At 41.8% G+C, this 22,554-nt stretch overlaps 2 protein-coding genes across 3 annotated transcripts; one reads left to right on the top strand and one right to left on the bottom strand.

Annotated features, from left to right (window-relative positions):
* The first annotated feature begins 390 nt into the window (after positions 1-390).
* lrp13 (low-density lipoprotein receptor related-protein 13) lies at positions 391-11,044 on the top strand. Its single transcript, XM_041936367.1, has 20 exons — positions 391-454; positions 652-810; positions 1,870-2,085; positions 2,237-2,455; positions 2,836-3,051; positions 3,157-3,386; positions 4,036-4,165; positions 4,576-4,766; positions 5,014-5,194; positions 5,721-5,933; positions 6,071-6,254; positions 6,348-6,549; positions 6,873-7,037; positions 7,369-7,569; positions 8,176-8,725; positions 8,857-8,976; positions 9,275-9,382; positions 9,530-9,763; positions 9,895-10,276; positions 10,924-11,044. Exons 1-20 carry the CDS (start codon positions 391-393, stop codon positions 11,042-11,044), a joined length of 4,086 nt encoding a protein of 1,361 aa, XP_041792301.1.
* Positions 11,045-14,902: 3,858 nt separating this feature from the next.
* On the bottom strand, positions 14,903-21,464 carry rchy1 (ring finger and CHY zinc finger domain containing 1). 2 transcript variants are annotated; one of them, XM_041937122.1, is made up of 10 exons: positions 21,369-21,412; positions 20,759-20,802; positions 20,546-20,665; positions 19,741-19,856; positions 18,347-18,425; positions 18,190-18,234; positions 18,030-18,088; positions 17,628-17,657; positions 16,886-17,006; positions 14,904-16,705 (listed from the first exon to the last, which is right to left on the bottom strand). In XM_041937122.1, exons 3-10 carry the CDS (start codon positions 20,600-20,602, stop codon positions 16,466-16,468), a joined length of 747 nt encoding a protein of 248 aa, XP_041793056.1. In that variant the 5' UTR covers positions 20,603-20,665; positions 20,759-20,802; positions 21,369-21,412; the 3' UTR covers positions 14,904-16,465. The 2 variants fall into 2 exon arrangements, with proteins under 2 accessions (XP_041793055.1, XP_041793056.1); XM_041937121.1 differs by lacking the exon at positions 20,759-20,802 and having other exon boundaries at positions 14,903-16,705; positions 21,369-21,464.
* Positions 21,465-22,554: the final 1,090 nt, after the last annotated feature.

Genomic DNA, 22,554 nt, shown 5'->3' with positions numbered 1-22,554 from the left:
TACTGGCTTATTTTTGACGAACTTCATTGTTTATTTGACAGCATGGCGTTATACCTGTCGTTCAGAGCGGTTTGGAAAACAAACAAAAGATAGCAGTAAATTAAAAGCAAAAAAGTAAAGTCCACTATGAGTATATAATAATAATAATAATAATAATAATAATAATAATAATAATAATAATAACAATAATAATAATAATAATAATAATAATAATAATAATAATAATAATCTACAATTGCTTGGAATAATATACAATATGTGGGAAGAAGAAATTGCTCCTCCCCTCAGTCAGGTGTTCAATCAGGTTGCATTGGCCTCACCTGGTACCTTCATAAAATGCTACACTTCAGCACTTGGAAGCACCTGGTCCGTTTTATTTTATCTGTGGCGATGGGTGGACGTTTGTTTCTTTGTGCAGTCTTACTGCACTTGTCAGGGCCCTTGCAAGGTGAGCAGCTAAGTGTGTTAAAACAGTTTTACACCATCTACAAAAATATCCTGATTAGGCTTTTTGCATCATGATTAATTTGAAGTGATGTCTCTCAGCTCAGACACAGAATGATGGATGCATTAACAGTTATATATATATATATTTTTTTTTTAATTGAGCAGTGAGTGACATTTTGTGCTTTTGTGCTAACTTGATCCAAACAGTTGTTTCAGTTGGAAGCAGTCCATTGAAATGTGGCCTGGGCTCTAAACTGTGCAAGGATGGTTCAGAGTGTGTCCTCTACAACCATGTGTGTGATGGAGAGCGTGACTGCAAGGATGGTTCAGATGAGGAGGACTGTGTATTAGTATGCAATGAAGGTACTGGACTGTGCTGGCCTGTTCACTCAGGTGGATAGTGTTTGCTAGTGTTTACTTTGAGTGATTACTGGAACGAGTAATCTGGCAGAAGTCTAATCAGACAAGACTATTTGAATTTGTGTTTGCTGTAATGAATCCATGTTTTGTATGATATTGTTAAAACAAAACTTCCAAATTATTCTGAATATTATTTTGTCCACCCTTTTTATATAATTGAGGGTAGGCTGAATAACAGGAACACCCCTCTTTTCAACAAAAACTGAACATCATACACCAAATGTAGGTAGGATTTATCGCTGGACTGTTGTATTGGACTCTTATTAGTTAAGATAATGTACCTAATAAACTGGCAACAGTACAGTTCATCTGTTCTATATACACAACTCCTCCCTGTTGCCCAGGCGGTTCAAAATCAACATGTTGTTTTCGGTACTGTACAGCAAACTTACATTTCTGTTTAACCCAGATTAATATATATATATATATATATATATATATATTATATACACAACTCCTCCCTGTTGCCCAGGCGGTTCAAAATCAACATGTTGTTTTCGGTACTGTACAGCAAACTTACATTTCTGTTTAACCCAGATTAATATATATATATATATATATATATATATATATATATATATATATATATATATATATATATATATATATATATATATATATATATATATATATATATATATATATATATATAATATATATATATATATATATATATATATATATATATATATATATATATATATATAGCAAATTGTGTTCTGGCACAATCTGATGTCATTTGTGTGCATGCTTCCTCTGTTAAACACCTAGATGTAGTCTATCATTGTGTCCTTAGCTCAGCATGGCTTTAGAACACAGCAGTGTTAAATATGAGAAAGCTTGCTGGCAGGACAGCACTGCATTTGTTTATCTATAAAGCCCTTCTTGGCAAACTACCTGAGTATATCATGTCTTAAGCTATAAATTGAGTTTACACTGCACTAGGGCCCAAGCCTATTTGATAGGCCTTTCTGAGAATGTCAAATGCCTGCATCCAAACAGATCAGTTCCAGTGTGCCCATGGTAAGAAGTGTATAGACAGGGACCAGGTGTGTGATGATACCGCTCAGTGTCAGGACCGTTCTGATGAACTGCACTGTACGAAGCAAACTGCGGGCTGTGTTCACCACTGTGACAACAGGAGTCGCTGCTTGCCTGCAAAGTTGCTCTGTGATGGAGAGAGGGACTGTTTAGATGGCACGGACGAGGCCAGCTGTGGTAGGTTGAAATGATTCGACAATAGCGATCTTACGGGAGATGATCACATCCATATTTCACATTAACATAATATGCAATCTTGACTTGGATGAATGAGAATCTGCACAGACCATCTTGAGTCATAATGTTTCTTATTTGGCATCTGCATTAGAGGACCAAGAGGAAGCTGGACATGAAAAGGAAGAAGGGACAAGTCTAAACTCTATGCCTGCTGCCTCTGTTGCATCATCGACCCCCATTAAGTGTCCATTGGGCTCTAAAGCCTGCAGGGACAACACAGAGTGTGTCCTCTACAACCACGTCTGTGATGGAGAAGCAGACTGCAGAGATGGTTCAGATGAGGAAGAATGTTTATTAGCATGTGAAACAGGTAATCTGCTGGTTGGTTTGTGTGGGTGTGAGCTCCTCTTCAGGAGTTAAGAGTATGAATTTACTGCCCTCTAGTGGGTAGCCTTCAATCTCAATTTTATGAGTTAGTACAGGAGTAGTGTCTATGCACTTTAAATGTATAGGATGAACAGGAGGTTCTGCAATTTGGCTTCACACTGTCAGCTGACATAAGTGAGGACCATTAGTAAATGCAACTATTGACCTGAAAGTAGTCAAAACACTGAATCTGATCTATATTCTGAGGATTATTTATGGAGGACAGCTGAATCCACTAACGCTGGGATCCTGCTACACAATTTGAAGCTCAGTTATAAGCCCAATCCTGCCAGCTATCCTGATTATACCATGTGTCCTCTGCAGACCAGTTCCAGTGCTCCCATGGAAAGAAGTGCATAGATCAGAGCCAGGTGTGTGATGGCGTGTCTCAGTGTCAGGACCGCTCCGATGAAGAGGGATGTGCCAAGCAGATGGAGGGCTGCGCTCACCAGTGTGACGACAAGAGACGCTGCATTCCCAACAGCTTCCTCTGTGACGGAGAGAGGGACTGCTGGGACGGCAGTGACGAGGCAAACTGTGGTACGTTGTCAATGGACCAGGAAATTAATATCTACTCACTGTATTGATCAGCTCTGCTTGTATGGGACACCTGTTGTGACCTTTGGCCCCCTTCCTCCCCTGTAGCGGACGAGGGCTGCAGTGCCACTGAGTTTAAGTGTGCCAGTGGCCAGTGCCTGTCAGCCACGATGCATTGCGATGGTCACCCAGACTGCCGGGACCACTCTGATGAGGAGAGCTGCACCAACGCACCGGCCTGCACCACCAAACACCGCTGCCCCCAGAGCAAGGAGTGTCTGGTGCAAGAGTGGATCTGTGATGGAGATCAGGACTGCAAAGATGGCACAGATGAGAAGGTGGATGTTGGAAGGCAAATGTAGACTTTGTTTTAAACCTTTCTCCTTTGTGCTAAGCAGTAAGCTCTCAGGAGCAAGCGTTTTCTCAGTTGGACCATATTTACTTGCAAAGTATGTATAAAATTATGGGTAAAACAACAGCTGTGAATCAACACCAAAAACAGATTTTGAGCTAACATGAGTGTAGTATAGATTCATCTTGAATTTCTTTTCTCATACACCTCTGCCACATGAAGGTCAAAGGTCAAAATCAGAACAGCACTCATGGTAGGATTTCTGTGTGTGGAGTACTTCACTTAGGCAAATGTTTGATGTAGTGGTTTACAGCCAGATACTCTGATGGTCTAAACCAGGCATGTCCAAACTATTCCATAAAGGGCCGTGTGGCTGAAGGTTTTCGTTCCAACCAAGGAGGAGCGCACCAGGCTGGACTCATTTAATCAGCTGATCTCACTTTTCAGCTGATAACTAAGGGATCCCTTGATGTTGATTGGTTGGCCTGGTGTGCTCCTCCTTGGTTGGAACGAAAACCTGCAGCCACACGGCCCTTTATGGAATAGTTTGGACATGGCTGGTCTAAACATTCACATTCCTTCAAATCTGTACCAGTATAGATGACCATAAAATAATCCACTGGTGCCTTTTTCAGGATTGTCCTGTGGCTCCAGTGAACTGCGGTGAGTTCCAATGGTCGTGTAAATCCAAGACAAAGTGTGTCCCTACAGCCTGGAGGTGTGATGGCACGAAGGACTGTGACGATGGCAGCGACGAGACTGAATGTGAGTAGCTGTACATTATATAACACGGAAAGAGGTGGAGTTGTGAAAAGAAATGAACTGATGCTTCATTTTAAGTGAATGAGGGTGTCATCTTAGTCTAGCACCTGCAATATCTTCAGTTTGCATCCTGTTGTGGATTTATTATTCCACATAATCTTCACTTTATTCCCAAGTTTCCTGTGTACATTCTGAATACCAGAATACAAAACTGTCACTACTTGCATTTCCATCAAGATGTTTGAGCTTATAGCAAACTGATATATTCAGCTACATCTTATTAAAGGAAAAACCTTCATTGATGTTAAAACACTAGGGTGTACCAGACCAGTAAAGGATTCTCCATTTCAAAATGTGGCTGAATAGCTGTAGAAGTCTGTATTAAACATGCAAACGGTGTGTGTGGGTGCCAGGTGGGGTGGTGACATGCCTCCCTCACCAGTTCCAGTGTGGCAGCCAGGAGTGCCTGGACCCAGTCCTGGTGTGCAACGGCATTACCAACTGTGCTGACGGCTCAGACGAGGGAGGCAGCTGCCAAGTGAACTGTGCAGAGGCAGATAACAGCCGCTGCTCTCAGATCTGCTATAGCACGCCAAAGGGAACGGTGAGGGCCCTGCAGTTAACAAATAAAGTCGGTGTGCCCTGCAGATCGGTGGCTTACAAAGGAAAGGAAATGCAGTTGAAACTAACCTGTATGTAGCAGTACAATGTGAAGTTTCTGAAAGACAATTCTGGATAAACAAGTATTTTGTTGATATAAAAATGAGTATAATGACTATATTATGGCCTATCCTCTGAGTGTAGTTTTAAACATTGCTGCTCCTGACTAATACTTGGCTCTTGCTGTGTAGCGTTGTCGCTGTGAAGCAGGGTTCAGACTCATGGAGGACGGGCTGACCTGTGCTGATATTGATGAGTGTGACAGCTCAGGTGGGTGCAGTCAGCTGTGCATCAACACTCCAGGCTCATACCAGTGTGACTGTCACCCAGGATACATAATGGAGGCAGATGGACACCACTGCAAGATCACTGGTAAAGTCCTGTGTTGGCACTATCCTTTAGTTGGCCATAGAACATTGTTTGGAAAGAAAGTGTTACAGAAATGCAGTGTGGTACAACTATAGTAACTTAAAGGAATAGTTGACATTTTGGGAAATACATTTTTCATACAATTGTCTTGCCAAGAGTTAGATGAGAAGCTCAATACCACACAGTCTCTGTTAAATAAGAACCTACAGCCAGGAGATGGATATCCTATCTTACCCAAAAGACTGGAAGCAGAAACAGAGTGTGGCTCTGTCTGAAGATGAGAAAATCCACTTTACAGCACCTCTGAAACTCACGAACTTGGTTATATAATGTTCTGTTCTGATTTATGTGGCAGATTATTTCTTGGCCTGGTGCAGTGACAAGAGACCTGTCTACCTTTGGGTCTGAGCTAGCTGTTTTCCCCTATTTCCAGTCTTCTTGCTAACCTGAGATAGGGATAGGTTTGTGGCACATTGAATGGGGCCACAAAGAACTATTTCACCAGCATCCTCCTCTGCTCACTCCTCAGGCGAACCCTTCCTGTTGTCATCAGTCCAGACGGACCTCCTCTTGTTTGGTCTGCGCAGTGGCAGCCTAGATGTGTTGTCCTCCTCTGCCAAGAAGGCCATCCTCTCCCTGGACTATGACTGGAGGGAGCAGAGGATCTTCTGGGTCAGTCTGGACACTGAAAGCATCAGGTGGTCCTCGCTGGACCAGAAGAGCACAGGAACTCTGATTAAAGGTTGGTTCAACACAAAATGTGGTTGGAGTATTGTAGGTGTCTGACATATACATTTGTTAATACTGATCGGATGAATAGGTATTCACCGCCATGTGCAAAGATACCTCCTCAAGACATGCCGGCGTTTGTTTTCACAGGTGTTCGGGCCGATTCTGTAGCCGTGGACTGGCTCGGGAGGAACCTGTACTGGATCGATGGAGTGAACAGTCAGATTGTCGCCATCAGACTGGCCACAACCACTGTGAAGTCGCTGAACCACAGTGTCATCCTAGATGAAGACCTGGATCAGCCTCGCTCCCTGGCATTGCTGCCACAGAAAGGGTCAGGATGACTGTATTTCACACACCAAACTACTCTACAATGTTTATAAAAACTTTAAGACCAGTATTCCGAGTGTTTTAATTATCCGACCAGGCTGATGTTCTGGACCGAGATTGGAAATGTAGTGAAGATAGAGCGTGCTGGGATGGACGGGTCAGAGAGGACGGCAGTGGTGAACTCCAGTCTGGGCTGGCCGGGCGGTGTGGCTGTGGACACAGTCTCTGACAGAGTCTACTGGACAGATGAGAGGCTGAGGGCGATTGGATCTGCAACGCTGGATGGAGACGACATTCGGGTAAAATGTTTTGGGAGGGCGATGTTGTCATGTTTGGTTTTTCAGCTTTGAAAGAACTTTTCCTCAGTTTTTAGATGCATTCATCCCAAAGCTTGTTGCCGACTCTTGAAATGGATTCAAACACTACAACTCATTGCTAAATCTACCAGGAAAAAGGTCATCCTGACCTCCTTATCATTACAAGTACCCCACAAGTGGCACTTCATGGCATGTTAGTTAGCAAGCATAGATGGATGAAATTACGCAGAAGCCTAACAAACCAAATGAACTCTAATTAAGTCACATGCCAGAATAAATGTCCTATGTCTAAATGTCCTTTTCAGATTCTACAGATGAAAGAAACCAGCAATCCTTTCTCCCTGGCAGTGTTCAATGACATGCTGTACTGGTCTGATGCCAAGAAGCGCGTGGTGCTGGCTGCTCATAAAACCTCCGGCAAAAACCATCAAGTTCTCCTGAAAAGACCAAGACAACCTTTCAGTGTGAAGGTGAGGGAAATGTTCAGAATTAAGGAAAGTCAGGCACAGGTGGAAATGGGGTAGGTATTGTGTAATAGGGACACTGTAGCTAAACTTGGATCACTTCACGTGTGTGAAGTGCTCACAGCAGCTTGCCAAACTGCCCACGCACAGCTATGACAGTCTCTTCAAAGCTTTCCACTTTATTGACTTAATTTGGCACAGTTCTGGGAAATGATTGAAAACATTTGGGTTGGTAATAGGAAAAATAGCAGAGCTGGTGTTTATTACATATTGCATCCAGCACTTACTATGTTCATAAATTCAGTTTCCTGATCCTGCTTGTTGTCCCTGTTTGCAGATCATCCACCCTTTGCTCCAGACGGGCATTGAGAGTCCTTGTGCGATGATGGACTGTTCCCACATGTGTGTGTTGGCCCCGGGACCCAAAGCTGTGTGCAAGTGTCCCTCTGGCCTTTTGTTGGCTGAAGATGGCCTGACCTGCTCCAGCCTGATCAACTCTGCATTCCTGCTGATGCTGTCTCCCTCCACAGTCACCCAGGTTTTACTATAAAGCATTGTCACACTAAGTCTGATTTACTTTAACAGAATGTAATTTAAAGGAATAGTTGGGACATTCTGCCGAGTTAGATGAGAAGAGTGATACCACTGCCATAGTTGTACAGTAGAGAAAGAAACGACCAGATGCCAAATCTGCTTATAAGCACCTAAAGTTTTAAACCAATCAATTTAAAACTTGTTTTTTTTTTTTTCTTCTTTAATCTGTACAAACACCAAAGTCAAATTTCCCAGTCTGCAGCTGTTTTATTTTGGAGAAAGCCCGGCTAGCTGTTTGTCCCTGTCTCCAGTCATTATACTAAGCTAATCTAACCAGCAGCTGCTGGGCCCAGCTATATGTTTATGCATATTTCACCACAATGGTTAAGTATTACTTATCTTAAAATTAAGTAACATGGAAGTCCTTAATGCCATAATCTGTTACACTAAATCTTTGACACCACCCACCATCTGTTGCATAACTGTTGTACATCTGGTGGCCTTAACTTGCAATTTATCATGCACCAGTAAATGAGAAAATATTTATTTTGTATGCACATTTTACACATTTTTAAGATAAATGTGTATTTAATCCCAGTGATCTCTGTAGATCTACTTGCAGTCCCGACACAGAGCAGCAGAGCTGAAGGGCTGGCCTGAACACCTGGCCCTGCAGGTGCCCAGCGTCAACGAGGCAGCCATCATGGACTACAGCCTACGTGACCACACCCTGTTCCTGACAGACGACGGCACAACTTCGCTCAGCTCCTTCAAGCTGAAGGACTCGGACTTGTCCCCTCAGGGCCAGCTTCTAAAACTCCTGGGTGACACCATCACTGCCATGGCCCTGGACTGGGTAACACTTAACGTCTACTGGAGCAGCAACAAACAACCCCGTCTGCAGGTCACCTCCATCACGGCTGCCCACACTGCTGTTGTTATAAAGGAAGGCATTGGCAGAGTGGAGTCCATTGCCCTCCACCCTCCCAGTGGAAGAGTTTGTTTCACCAACCTGGGCCTACAGGGCACAGGTACTGTGGCTACTGTAGAGTGTGCCAACATGGACGGTGCTGGGCGGAGTGTGGTGTGGAAGGATGCTGTCCAGCCCACATCTCTGGCCTTCTCGAGTAATGGGGATAGCATTCATTGGGCTGACACTGGTAAGAATTATTTTCATGGTATAGTTATGGGAAGTTTTGTCTAAGATGTGTTTTTGTGCACTAGAGGTCAAATGCTGTTGAATAAAAGTGTTCTTTTGAAGAGCAGTAAGATCGCTTGGATTCCTTCCCAGGTTTAGGGACCATCGGCTCGGTCCAGCTAGATGGATCTGGCTACAAAGAGATGAAGGCTGGTGATGGCCTGGCTGCTGTGACTCTGAGTGATGACACGCTGCTCTGGATGACTGTCAGTGGTAATGACTCATATAGCGTGCTCTAAAATTAACCTAAACCTAACCTTAAATAACACCTAATTCTGTGGTTGTGTACCAAAAGCCAGGAGGTGGCGCTGTTCAACATAGCTTTCTTTATTTGTTTCAGTTCTACATTTTTGTTTTCATTAGCTCTAAATCTGAGTCTGAAGTACAACCATCCAGTGTGATAATGTTGGAAGAGGTTTGAAACTGGCAACTCATGAGTTGACCTTTTTGTAACGTCTGTTTCCTTAGATTTTTGTAGCTACATTACATGTGTGTTGAACCTTTCTTTTAGACAAGACCAGGCTCTGGTACAAAGATGAGCAGCAGCAGAACAAGCTGTGGTTTGAGGTGGGCACAGAGGTGGCCAGCTTAAAGGCGTTTAGCAAGTCCAGTCAGACTGGTAAGAAAAAGCACACACTAATAATTCTGGTGGCTGTTTCGGGGTCTGACATGTGAGAGCATATTGAGGTGATAAAGGTCACAGTGCCCATCAGCAACCTAAACATCACAAACAGTTGACAGATAACTTACCCACCTTTTTTAACAGGTTCAAACCAGTGCACAGATAACAATGGCGAATGTCAGCACTTATGCCTCGCCACCCCAGGAGGTCGGACATGCAAGTGCGCCCATGACCACATCCCTGTGAATGCCACCCACTGCAGCCCGGAGCAGCGCTGCCCAGGCGGCAGCAGGCCCTGTCTGGATCAGCTCTCATGCCAGCCTGTTGAGAAGTTTTGTAACGGGCACATTGACTGCTATGACCACTCAGACGAGAACTGTGAGTCTTTATACCTCTATCAAAAAGCAACGAGAACCGGAAAATATAATAGAATAAGAAAATGTAATGACATCTTAATCTAAAACAACCTAAAAAAAGGGTTTTTGATTGGTCTTTTTTTTTTACCTTAGGTGTCAGTCTGAAGCAGTGGTCAGGAGCCATGGTCCCTGCTCCCACCCAGGCCAGCAGCTCCTCTCCTCCACCTTCTCCTGTCACTACTCTCTCTGAAGTCACCGGCCTGAACACCACCCTGAATGCAAGCAGTCTGCTCAGGAACCTGGACGCCCAGGAGTGCAGCCAGAGACGCTGCAGTGGCAACGGACGCTGTGTGGAGACCAATGGAGACACTGCGTGCGTGTGTCCACTTGGCTACAGCGGTGATTCCTGTCAACACGATCTCCTGAAGACCATGCAGGGTCCCATTGTCTACGGTGCCACAGGGCTCTGTGCTGCAGTGGTGGTCATTGCTGTGATGGCGGTGGTGGTTAAGAGGAGGAAGAGTGCTAACACAAGGTTTGTCTGATTACCAATTTAAAAACCTTCCTTCCAACATTACAGAGACTTGGTGTGTGGTTTGAAATGTTACATTTCTTCACATTGTCAACTTCTTGATAGTGGGGCTCTGAGCTAGATGCTAACACGTGCACAGGAACAGTGCCAGCATGCTTAGTGTGTAATGTTTGGCAGGTATGTTTGCATCTTAGTTAGCATGCGAACATTTGCTAATTAGCTCTAAACACAAAGTACAGCTGAGGGAAAGGCTGAATCAAATTTCAGGGTAATCCATCCAGTAGTTGTTAAGGCATTTGCTAGAAACGAAAAGTTTCAACCTTATGGTGGCATTAAAGGAAAAGTCAAGGGATCAGCAAAGTTGGTAAGCTTCATCCTCTGGGGTCCATGAATATCTGTAAAAATTTCAGGGCAAATCCATCCAATAATTAAAAGATATTTTGGTCTGGACCAAAGTGGTGGACCAACCAATTTTGCCATCCTGGAGCTACACTGCTAACATGAAAATAACTAAGCCAAAGATGCATAGATGGCATTAAATCTCAGACAGACTGCCACCAAACAATTTAATATGGATGTGAAATACAGTAAACAGCCAGTGTTATCGCTACAGTAGCACGAGACTCCATTTTTGTATTTCATTCCTGCAGGAGGGCCAGCTCAGCAGTGAAGGAAACAAGCATGACTGACCTGGAGAATAAGGCTGAGAGCGCCCCAAGCACACAAACTTCTCCAGACAAGCCAGAGGTGGACCTCCCAAAAACTCCATAAACTAGCAAGTTCCCGATTTATCTTACTAGGCTTGTGGGATAACCCTTTCTTTCCTTGCAGGAAGTGGTATCTTCTGTGGACTGAGGCTGATTCATGGGCAAGCAACATTTTAAATAAACAGTTTGCATTTTCCACTGTTTCCTGTGAAGTTATTTCAGCATTGTTTACTGTCAGACCACCAGTGTTGAAGTTTTGACATTCACTGACTTGAACGTTGTTCACACTGATCAAAAGATGGTTGGTAGTGCCAGGACTCTCTCTGTAAATCATTCTGAAGTTGCCAAGAGGCTCTGCATTGAGGATATAAAAAAGGATGAGGATCTAACACTGAAGGAAGCAAAAGAGAAACCTTGAACTCTTCTGGGAGGAGACCAAGTGCAGAGAATACTATGCTGCTTTGTGTATTCTAAGATCTAAAGATTGGAGCTGCAGCTGCTCAGAGGTTCTTGATTCAAAACACACTCCCAAATCTCTTCCCTTGTGTGACCGGATGTGTCATTAAAGACTACGGCTGCAACTAGCAATGATTTTCATAATCATTTCATCATTTGAATCTGTTTATTATCCTTCAAGTGTCTTGTCTGACCAACAGTTGAAAACGCGTTGAGTTTCTGGTGATTATACAAGAGAAAAGCTGCACATCCTCCCATCTGAGAAGTGGGAATCAGAATAGATGACATTAATGCTTGAAAAATGATCAATCCCTCACCCTCTTTTGAACTCTGCTGCACCTTTTCGGATGGGTCAAGTGTATCATTCTTAATACTACATGGACCCAAGCAAAGGTCTAATCAGCCACTGTGATGAAACTGAAACTGTGTCGGTGCGTGGCTTTACTGCTCTGAAACTCACATTCCTGACTTTTAAATTTGGTAAAAGAATTTCTTCTTGACTGTTGTTGTCATTAGAAATTCTGAGAATAAATGTGGATGTAACTGTTGTGAATTCAGGATGGATTCTGTGGACAAAATGGCATATTTTGGCTGTTTGCTGGAAGAAAAGCTGGAGTCAGTGGATGCTGTGGCAGACTGAGGGTAATGTGTGTTTTGTTGCGGTGTAATAAGAACGCATGTTAAGACTTAACGAAGAAGTTCAGATGACATGTATTTAAAGTCTAAACTGGATTCTTCCCATTGTTTACACGCAAACCACAAAACACATGTTTACTTTGCTTATGAATAGACACTTCTGGTGTACTTGTATTTTCTTATCCTCTTAGAATTTTTAGCACTCTCTAATTTCACTGTGTCTTGGGTGTTTAATGATTTACTTTGAATTGTTAGTGAGACAGGGCTGAATGGAATAATGCTAAGGACACAAACCAGATGATGAATTACTGGTTTATTGTACCCACACATATCAGCAGCCATATAAAAACATGTCCAATGCAAGACAAAAAGGAAATGAGCATTTATCGTATTGCTTTTGTGAGCACTGAGACATTTCAGAAGTCTGCTGTATGCGTATGGTGTGCAGGATAAGAGGATACTCAACATATCAAGGTAGGTCTGAGGCAGAAATCCTATATTATCCAAAATAATACAGCTTAAACACCATCTAAAAATTAACTTTTATAGATTAGTTAGAAATGTTTTTTATTTCTTTAACAGATGCTTACATTTACATTTCAGTTGAACTGAAAGATGCAATTCAGCTGTATTACAACAATCTCAACATTCTCCATTGCATGAAAAAGTAAAGTAAAAGTATTGTCAGCAGAATGAACTTGAAAGTATCAACAGTAAAAATGTGAACAGAATTTTTTTTTGTGTTCACTTGAGGTGTCGCTTTCATCGATAATAAGCATATATATACAAAAATCAATGAAGTTGATGAGGTAAAACCTCAAATATGTTGTCTTTGTACTGTATAGAGTATATGTCAAAAAGTATTAACAAATGATCACATTCTGTTTTATTTTACACAGCGTCCCATCTTCTATGGAGTCAGGGTTGTATTCTATTAAGTACTGGGTGTCTAATATGGAAAACCCTCAGTCTTATGAAGACATTTCTATCTTCTGCCATAGATTATTTTATACAATTTTTTTTTTCACTTTTATGAGGAAAAATTTCTAGGACTCACTTCCTAAATGATTTCAGAAGGAGCTCTTTGTCATCATGTTTAAGTATGAAGTACATTGCACTAATTTACTAATAATTAACTATTTTTAATAGTGTGTATGCTTTATTTGTTTCAGCAATCACAGGAAAGGCAGCAATGGTAATTCTGAGGACTACACTTTGTGCTGTCTTCATGGTGACTGTGGCGTTGTCTAAACCAGTGAGTATCTCTACTACTCTCCTACTACCAATAGCAAACAAAGAAGACTTGTGACAAATGTGAAGATCATTGCTTGCTATGAAAACAGGTCTGCCTAAGTGAGGGCGAGGATTCATCCAAGTCATCAGAGTCCAGTGAGTCAAATTCATCAGAGGAGATCGCCACTCATGTTGGGCCTTCGCAGGAACCCTTGCAGCCAGCGTTTACAGGGACAGACATGCCTAATGCTATGGAAGAGACTGACCCACCGGGCACTGCAGACCCACCAGGGCCTTCTCTGGCCACTCTCGATACTTCAGCCCTGCCAGACCCTGAGGACCCACAAACCTCCACTGACACGGACGCTTTACAGCTCATGCCAGATGATCCTTCACAAACTCCTCTGGGTATAGACATTTCTCAGGATATGCCTGATTCTGATCCTGCACAGGAGTCAGTCAACTCTGACACTGAGCACACTCTGCCAGACACAGATGTCTCTCTACAGCCCGGCCTTACAGAAACTGATATAATCATAGGCGCTGATGGCACGGACCAACCACAAGTCGCCACCACCACCACATACCAAGGAGTCCCCCAGGGTGCCACCCCACCCTTCTCTCCACACATCATCAAATCCACACCTCCACCATCCTCCACAACCCCACCCCTGCCAATCCCCATTGGAACCACCCTGGCTGGTGTTCCTGTTTGTTTCACTTTCCAGTTTGCGACCCCTGAGCCTGAGCCACCTAGAGGAGACAGCATTTGACCCAGAGCAAACGCAGTTATCCACTTCAGGTTACGGGTTAAGTCCATGTTGGTGTTGTACAGACAGGAAGTGTTCTTTTGATACTTGATCAGTGTAATATATATATGTCTAAATACACAGACTTCACTTTTTGATTTCACATTTACTTCATCAGTGATAATTTTGTTATAATGGTGCTAGTGTACATAACTGCTGTGTACATACAACCCTGATTCCAGAAAAGCTGTATAAAACACAAATAAAACAATGTGATAACTTGCTGATCCTTTTTGACACATACTCAGATGAAAATAGTGCAAAGACAATATATTTAATGCTTCATCAGCTTCATTGATTTTTGTAAATATCTGCTTATTCTGAATTTGATGCAGCAACATGTTTCAAACAAGTTGGGTCAGGAGCAACTTAAGACTGGGGAAGATGTGGAACGCTCCAAAAACACCTGTTTGGATCATTCCACAGGTAAACAGGTTGATTGGTAACAGGTGATAGTATCATGATTGGGTATGAAAGGAGCATCCTGGAAAGGCTCAGTCGTTCACAAGCGAGGATGGAGCGAGGTTCACCACTTTGTGAACACATGATTGAAGAAAGGATGTATTACATGGACTCAGAACATTTTGTAAAACTCCTCTGTGAACAGTTACATTACAAATTATTGCATTCTGTTTTTATTTATGTTTTAAACAGAGTCCTAATTTTTTCAATAGAAATGTTTAAATTCATACAAGTGTAAAACTGAAGTGCTGCTGATATGTCGAATCAACACCATGGCTGACAACACCTCAAATATATTCGTGTGAGCAGCTGAAAATGAAAACGTGATGTGATTAAATGTTCTGATCTCTAATTCACTCACTGGTTCAGAGTATAACACAATACAATAATGTTTAGTCAAATTATGCTGTTTATTGGAAGTTTGTATTAGTGTAAAGGTAACCAAAATTTCCACCTGCCAGTAACAAAGATGCAATTATGGTGCTGGAAATAAAGGCCTTCTGTCACAGCAGCCATGCCAGAAATTACAGTACATATGCATGTATGACAAGAAAATACTCTAAAAGTGCACGTATTGCAGCTGTAATCATGCCACATGAATTTATCAAAACAAATCGGCAAGACTTAGGACACCTTTCCAATGCAACATTTCAGACATACCACGTGTCATCGAGCAGGTTAAAGGCCCAATCAGCCATTTTTGGACCATCTAAATCACAAGTCCATTTACATACGTAAGTGAGCGGTTTGATTTGTTAATGAAAATATCGGCGTACTGGCCTGTTACACTTTAGGTTTAAAGGACCTGTCAGTCATTTTAAGAGTGACAGCAGGCTCCAAACCTGTGATCTGAATTTTGCTGATGGGGCTGCCCTTTAGTTTTTTATTTGGATCACAGTTTGTACCTTTCAACAAGAATTTCACAATCAATATTTTACACATTTCATCACCTGTAGCATTGATTAGAAATAATAAATTATCGAGTGGCATCCACACTCAGTAAATATAATATGGACTAAGTCAAATTCAGAAAAATGCTATTTGTATAATAATTGACACACACGGACGCATTTATGCAGAAAGAAAAGAGAAATGCAAGGGGATAGTCCACAGTGGACAGAAACTTGTTTTTTTTCCTACACAAATGCCCTGTGAATGTGCCCTCCCTCATTTTAAATTCCCTGTGAGTGGGTTCCACTTTTACAAACTTTGCTTGTGCACCACATCTCTTAATGTCTTGCAGCCAGCATGTCAGTTACTGTGCAGACTTACTACTTTGTTATTCACACTGACTTCTGTCTGAGGCTACTTTGAATTTTTATTCTGACACATGTTCACAGTTGGTGTAGTGTTACAGCCACATGGGCAGAAACCGTACCGTATATATAACAAGCTGACACATCTTTGTTCTCATGAAGTCTTACTGAGAGCATTCAAATAGGACGTATGGCACAGTCCCTGAACTGAACAGAAAACCATCACAGCTTGTCTGATACTCTATAGCCTCGACCAGTTAACCTGATCATTTTTTGTCATGGTGCCACACAGTGGCTCAGCGGTTAGACTGTCACCCATCAGCAAGCTGCGTGGTCAGATGGACTATGACTCTAAATTACCTGTAGTTGTATATGTGTGTGGATATGTCTTTTGTCCTGTGGTAGACTGGCAACCTGTCCAGGGTGTACCTTTCATCTCACCCAGTGCATGCTGGGGTAGGTTCCAGCCCTGAAGAGGATAAGCAGGTACAGAAAATAGATGGATTTTTTGTATTATGTACAATCTAGGAGCATTGGCTCAGTCTACTGTTACACTCAGTGTAAGTTACTACAAGTAAGCGCAGCAGCCAATGTCTAGAGAGTAAATGTCACCCGTGCTGGTTGGTTGTCGCTTTAATGTGGTGTGGGTGACTGAGGCTGATCCTGCTGCTCTGACTCTGTATCTGTTTCTGCCTCATTCTCAGTGTCCTGCTCTGGCAGCTGCTGCTGCTGCTGCTGCTGCTGCTGAGGCTGCTGAGGCTGCTGGATGAGTCCTCCATCCTGTGCTGTGTTGTAGGAGCCACAGCCGCTGCACTTCATCCCCAGCACGTGGAAAGGCACTGTGCAGTGGGCTTGGCAGTCGTTACATATAATCTTGAGTGAGGAAAAACAAAAGTACAAAAGTTAAATGTAACCAGTTTAACTCCATTTGTATTGAATTGTACAAATTGGGTTGAATGAAACAGAAAAATTGGGCAAGTCATGTCTAAAAAGTGAGCCAGTAATTCAACCCTACTTTCACATGTGCATTTTATTGTTTTATTGAGGTCTTACTTTGATGGTGGCACCCTGGTATTCAGTGGGCATCGGTGACTGGGCAATCTCTTTGTCTATCTGATCCCAGTGGTCCTCCATGTTCCAGGCAGAGTGCATACACAGAGGGCAGCGATATGCTCTGAAACACATAAGGAAACTTAGATTTAGTGGAAGGCCTAACTCAGTTCCGCACCATGCACTTAAGTAACCAGGTCACCCACAGAGACCAAGTTACATGGGTAACCAGAGAACGTGTTTGCATGCACTGCAGTAATTTGGCTACTGTAAATGTGTGTATACATGCAGCAGGTCAGTAATCAGATTTATCATCTACCCCACACATTAATTTGGAGCCATGGTTCCAAAAATATACTGGAACCACGGTATTTTAACCGTAGTGATGAAGATGATGCGTCTCTGCTTTCTGACTGTCAGTGAGAAACCAGGTTTCTTTATACATGGCAGAGAAATTGGCGTTCTCCAGGAAAAATCCTCCTGGGGAAACAGGTATCGCTTATCTCCTACCCTGATTACAGAAACCACGTGTCTCTTTAACATGTTTCATTAAGTTTATGAAAGCAGCTTGCTGGAGAAAGCTGACTGTAACCTTAATTGCATGTAAACACACTGACTGACTGACTCAAGTGTTCCAGCATGTCTGAGATGTTTCTGTCAAACAAACAAACAAATAAATAATACATTAACCTGGAAGAAGACCATTTTACTCAACTTAACAATTACCAGGAAAAAAAAGACTTACCCTGTTCTGACCATGTCATCGAAGCAAGTCCTGCAGAGAATGAGAACAAACACATGAATTGCTACATTTATGTCATAAGAGATCTTGACCTACGATCACTACATGAAGAGAAACTACGACAATTACTTAATGATACTGCAGAAAATATGTTACTTGGATTTATTAGTCTACGTCATCAGTAATATTTGATATATTTTCAATTCTCTCCTAATTATATTTCTATTCCTATTTTACAGATGCTATTCAAGTTTTTTTAAACACTATATTACAGTACATAGAGTGATCAATCAGCATAGAATTCTGTCAGGCCAGTTCCTAGATTCATGTTAATGAATTCAAGTTGAGATACAATTCAATCCCACAACCCCAAGCTACTAGTACTTAGAGAATAATGAGTCATACTTGTGTAAAAGATGGCCGCATGGAAGAACGTGGGCTCCAATTCTGGACGTGTGAATATCCTGTGCATACAAAAGAAAATCATATCATATTGTAGAGAGAGTAAAGGATTGCAATAAAATCCAATATCCTTTGTCCCCTAATGCGATGTATGTTTCATTACCTCCATACACACTGGGCAGTTCTGCCTTGACACGTTTTCAACACACTGAAACATAAAAATAGGACTGTAAATGACAGCAGTGAGGATATTCATTTGCTCATCAAACACAATACTTATAATATGTGTGGGTCAGGAACAGGTGCAGGGTAATAATCACCTTGTGGTTTCCCCGCAGATCCTGGGCTAAACACAGATTGCACTTCTCACAATGGAAATACTTCTCCCTTGGCCCAATCCTGTAGGGCTCACAACACAGTGTCACTGACACAGATGATAATAACCTCATGCGTGGATAATGTAAATGGATGTAAGAGGACATCACACAAACACTGGGTTGCAAGTTACTTCACTGCACTGAAGCAAAAGCAAGACTGTCATCAGTGTTTCCTTAATGCTGCTGACATATTTAAATCTCTCTGGTCATAATGTCAGAATTCCCGAGTTCGATGTTTAAATTATTCTGGCTCTACACACTGGTTTCCTCTATTGCCTCTCTGATGTTTGTCCTCCCCCTCACTCCTCTCCCTGTATTTTCACAGCTAGCTCTGTAAATTACAGGTTTATTTCTACCAAAGCAGAGTTGGTGGTGATTACTGAAACAGTTTAAGGAAGAACGAAAATGGTTTTGGTCAGTTTTCTTTTGTTCCTGTTGAGTTTGACTGAAGTGTGTTTTAAGATGATAAAATTACTGTTTCTGTGAATGGAGTCTGGTGGTTTTGGCAAGAGCGATATAGCGGCTGTTTCTAGTTATGTCACTCTTTAACAAAAAGGTCTCTGTAGGGGTCCTTTACATAATGCTGTCAGACACTTGGAGACATTGAGCCAGTGGCCAAAACAAACGCTTTCAGTGGCCGTGCACTGACGGTACACAAACGCACTGAGGGATTATACGTTCGTGGCTGCCGGCTACAGTGCTCTCGCTTAATACTGAACCAATTTTGAAAAAGGTTGTTTCCATTAGTTACTTGGAAACAAACATATGGGAAAATAGGGTCAATAAACAATGAAAACGTTTGACTGGAAGTTCTCCAGTTTGTCCAGGACATAAAAATCTTCCAGGACATGTGAACTGGCACCATTTTTTTTCAGAAATTGGTGGACTGGTAGCTGGGGAGCCTCAGTTTCTAATGGCGGCAAAGCATTTATCTTTTTGTACTCTGCTTGTTTACAGGATAAGTCACTGGCAGAACCACATCACAACATTACTAACCATAGTTTTGTTGTCGGCATTAAATATCAACAAATACTGTAGCATGACACACTTGAAAACTTAGTGAATAGATTTCTAAATTGCTGTATTAACTGATTTAAAAACACTGAAATCTAATATCAGTTTGATAAAACAAAGATCACAACACCACGATTTTGACTTTGACAGTTTACTTGAATTACTGGACACAGAATATGACAAATTTTATGTGCAACTTTAAAAATATATTCACTTTACTTTTATCCATATCACTGTTAACATGTCCAACTAAGGCTATAAATGTAAAAAGATTTGGAACAAGCTATGTGACAAGTATTTAAGATTCATCTACTATTGCTCACCTGCATATTCCACAGGGCTGACAGTGGTACTGCTTCTTATCCTTGTCGAACAAGTGGCAAATGTCACAGTAATACTCCCCAAACTGCACATGACACTGCTGGCAACTCTGCTGCGCCTAAAAGAGTGATATTTAATACTTAAACCTTTTTTTACTTGAAAAGCTAATCACTACATACCAGGGCTAGGCAATAAAACAATCTCAACACATGACAGTGATAAAATGTATGTTGACAACAATGACAAATGTAAGTGCCACTGGATGGAGGAAACACTGCAATTTACTGCTCTGCATGAATAAAAACTGCTATGTCATCTGAATATGCTGCTGAGTGTGAAAACTCCTTCAGGCATTTGCCGAGAGATTTCAGCACATGAAAAATAAACACAAGGATATATTTGCATATTTGCTGTAGAATGTGGAACCAGCTGATGTTCCTGACAGCCTACAGCATGAAATCATTGAGCTGCAAAGCAACCATCTACCTGAGAGCAGCTCTTTTTAAAACCTTCTCTTGCAAACAAAACCAACTGCTGGTATCATCATCATCATCATCATCATCATCACTACCATCTGACATCAGATGCCTCGCCAAAGAGAAGCAGAGGTTAGTATAATTTAAGTGTTCAACTATTTAGTATAGACATTGAAGGATGTTAAGACAATTTAAATGGCCCTGGATAGGAAGAAGGTCCTCTACCTCGTTTTAAAGTTTAAGTAATGAATCCTCTGCTTCAGTCATGATCGGGATTACACTTCAGACTGACAGCTTAATCAAATTATATATTGTGATAAATATCTGTTACCTGTTGCACTGTGCGACACTCTGAGCACTGCACCTCCTTGACTTTGAATCGGTCCATCTGGTGGTTCTCCTCTGCATCGTGGCACAGCCGACACACATACAGTTTACCACAGCAAGGTGCCTGCAGTGCACAGAAAACATGTGATTACACGAGGCATGAGCAGGTGCGTGGCGGGGATTTCAATCAGACTCATATCACAGGCTATGCCTTTACCTTGGGGTAGCCTCAACAATAACTGCTTTCTGTCTGCAACAAAACTGGAAGTTTACAGAAAAGTACAATTAACCTTTCAATTATTTTTTCTTTATAGAAATGTCAGAAAAGACACAGTGGGAGATAAGCTCATTTAACAGAAACCTAATTTTAAACACGCACACAAAAAGACACAAGCGATTAGTCTACCGCACAGAACAGCGCACCAACCGGTTCGGGTTAGGTGCCTTGCTCAAGGGCATTTGCATTTGAACTGGCACCTCTCCAGCTATGAGTCCAGATTCCGTATGGACTGGTTCATGCTGGGCTTACATCAAGCCAGGCCAAGTCCCTATGGACTAAGCTACTGCTGCTAACATATAAGAAACATAAGACACTAACTAATAGGTCAAAAAAGTATAACAGCAGCTGTGTTACCGGCGAGCGTTTAACGTAGCGTTCTGTAACAAACCTTAGCTAGCTCTGGGTGGTCGCTATCAGCGACAACGGCATACAGCAAGTTAGCAGCACTCGTTGCAGCAGCGTTAGAGTGTGAAATATTAAACACCAATATACCTCCACAATGTAGGTAAGGCACATATCAACAATATATTTCAAAAAGTTAACTCACTTTCAATAAGCAGCTGCGCACATAATGCTCACAACCAGCAGGAGAAGCCATGTTTCCTTCAAAATTTGGCAAGGAGGTCTATCTGCGGACGCACCGTGGCTACAAGACACGCCTACTACATGACACACCCTCAAAACGGCTCGGTTAAAGCACCCAAACTAAAGATCGGGAGGTGTGTCTTGAAGTAAAGTAGGTGTGTCCTGTAATCTGCAAGACTGCAACCAAACCGGAACGATTGGGAACAAAATCTTCTTCTTCGTTTTTTGACAGCGTAGACGCAGTAATACTGCCCTCCTGCGTTTGAGAACCATAGTTGGTCCGGTAGCGCATGCATTCTGCAACATATCCTGGAAGTAGTACTTGTTCTTAGTTTTTCTTTGTTACATTGTCTTTTGTTGTTTCTCTTAATACCAGGGGGTTTAGACAGAACGTTAAAAGAAAAGCTTTATTTTTATTTGCAAAACAACAACAAAAAAAGATTTTTCTTTCTTTCAATAGACACTCACTTAAGAATGATACAACTTTTTGGAAGGTCAATGGGGCAATGACATCTTGTTATCTCATGGTTCAGAACCAGCAGCAGGTACAGCTATCCTGAAAAATTCTTTCAATGGAAATATTTTGCACAGTGAAGCTAATACTAAAGGTCACTTTCTTATTATAGCTTTTAATGTTATCTATTACTTACTTACGAAGATCTCAATCCCTGCTGAGGAATTTACCAAAATTATTAAGGCAATTCTTGTTGGTGTCTCTTTATTATTTAGAAGCTCAGTGAACCAGATACCAGCTCCTTTGCCTCTGGATCCATCTAAGAACACCAAGGCTGTTAAGACTGTGCAATTGTGTAATCTTTTTAATATTTTCTGTAGACTGCTTTTACTTGTATGTGGCCCTCTGGCAAAACCTTTTTCTGTTGAACTGTTTTGTTCTGTTCGGCATTCAATAAAGTTTTATTGAAAAAAAATCCTGGAAGTTCCTGTTAGCAAATTACGTTACTTTTACTGGTGATGTGTTGAAGAATAAATAGCTATGAAGCAAACAAGGGGTTATGGATTGACAGTGGCTCCATTTCCTTCCTCTCTTCTCTGTTCAATTTTTGGGATTCTGAAATCAAATCATTTTCCTGTTCAATTGAAACTTTCTATGAAAGTAAAAAAAATATAGGTGAGAATTCTTTCAGGAG

Source organism: Chelmon rostratus, chromosome 5, assembly GCF_017976325.1.
Source record: "Chelmon rostratus isolate fCheRos1 chromosome 5, fCheRos1.pri, whole genome shotgun sequence".
NCBI lineage: Eukaryota > Metazoa > Chordata > Actinopteri > Chaetodontiformes > Chaetodontidae > Chelmon > Chelmon rostratus.
Note: the sequence above shows the minus strand (reverse complement) of the source record. Positions and strands in the feature narration are given on the sequence as shown.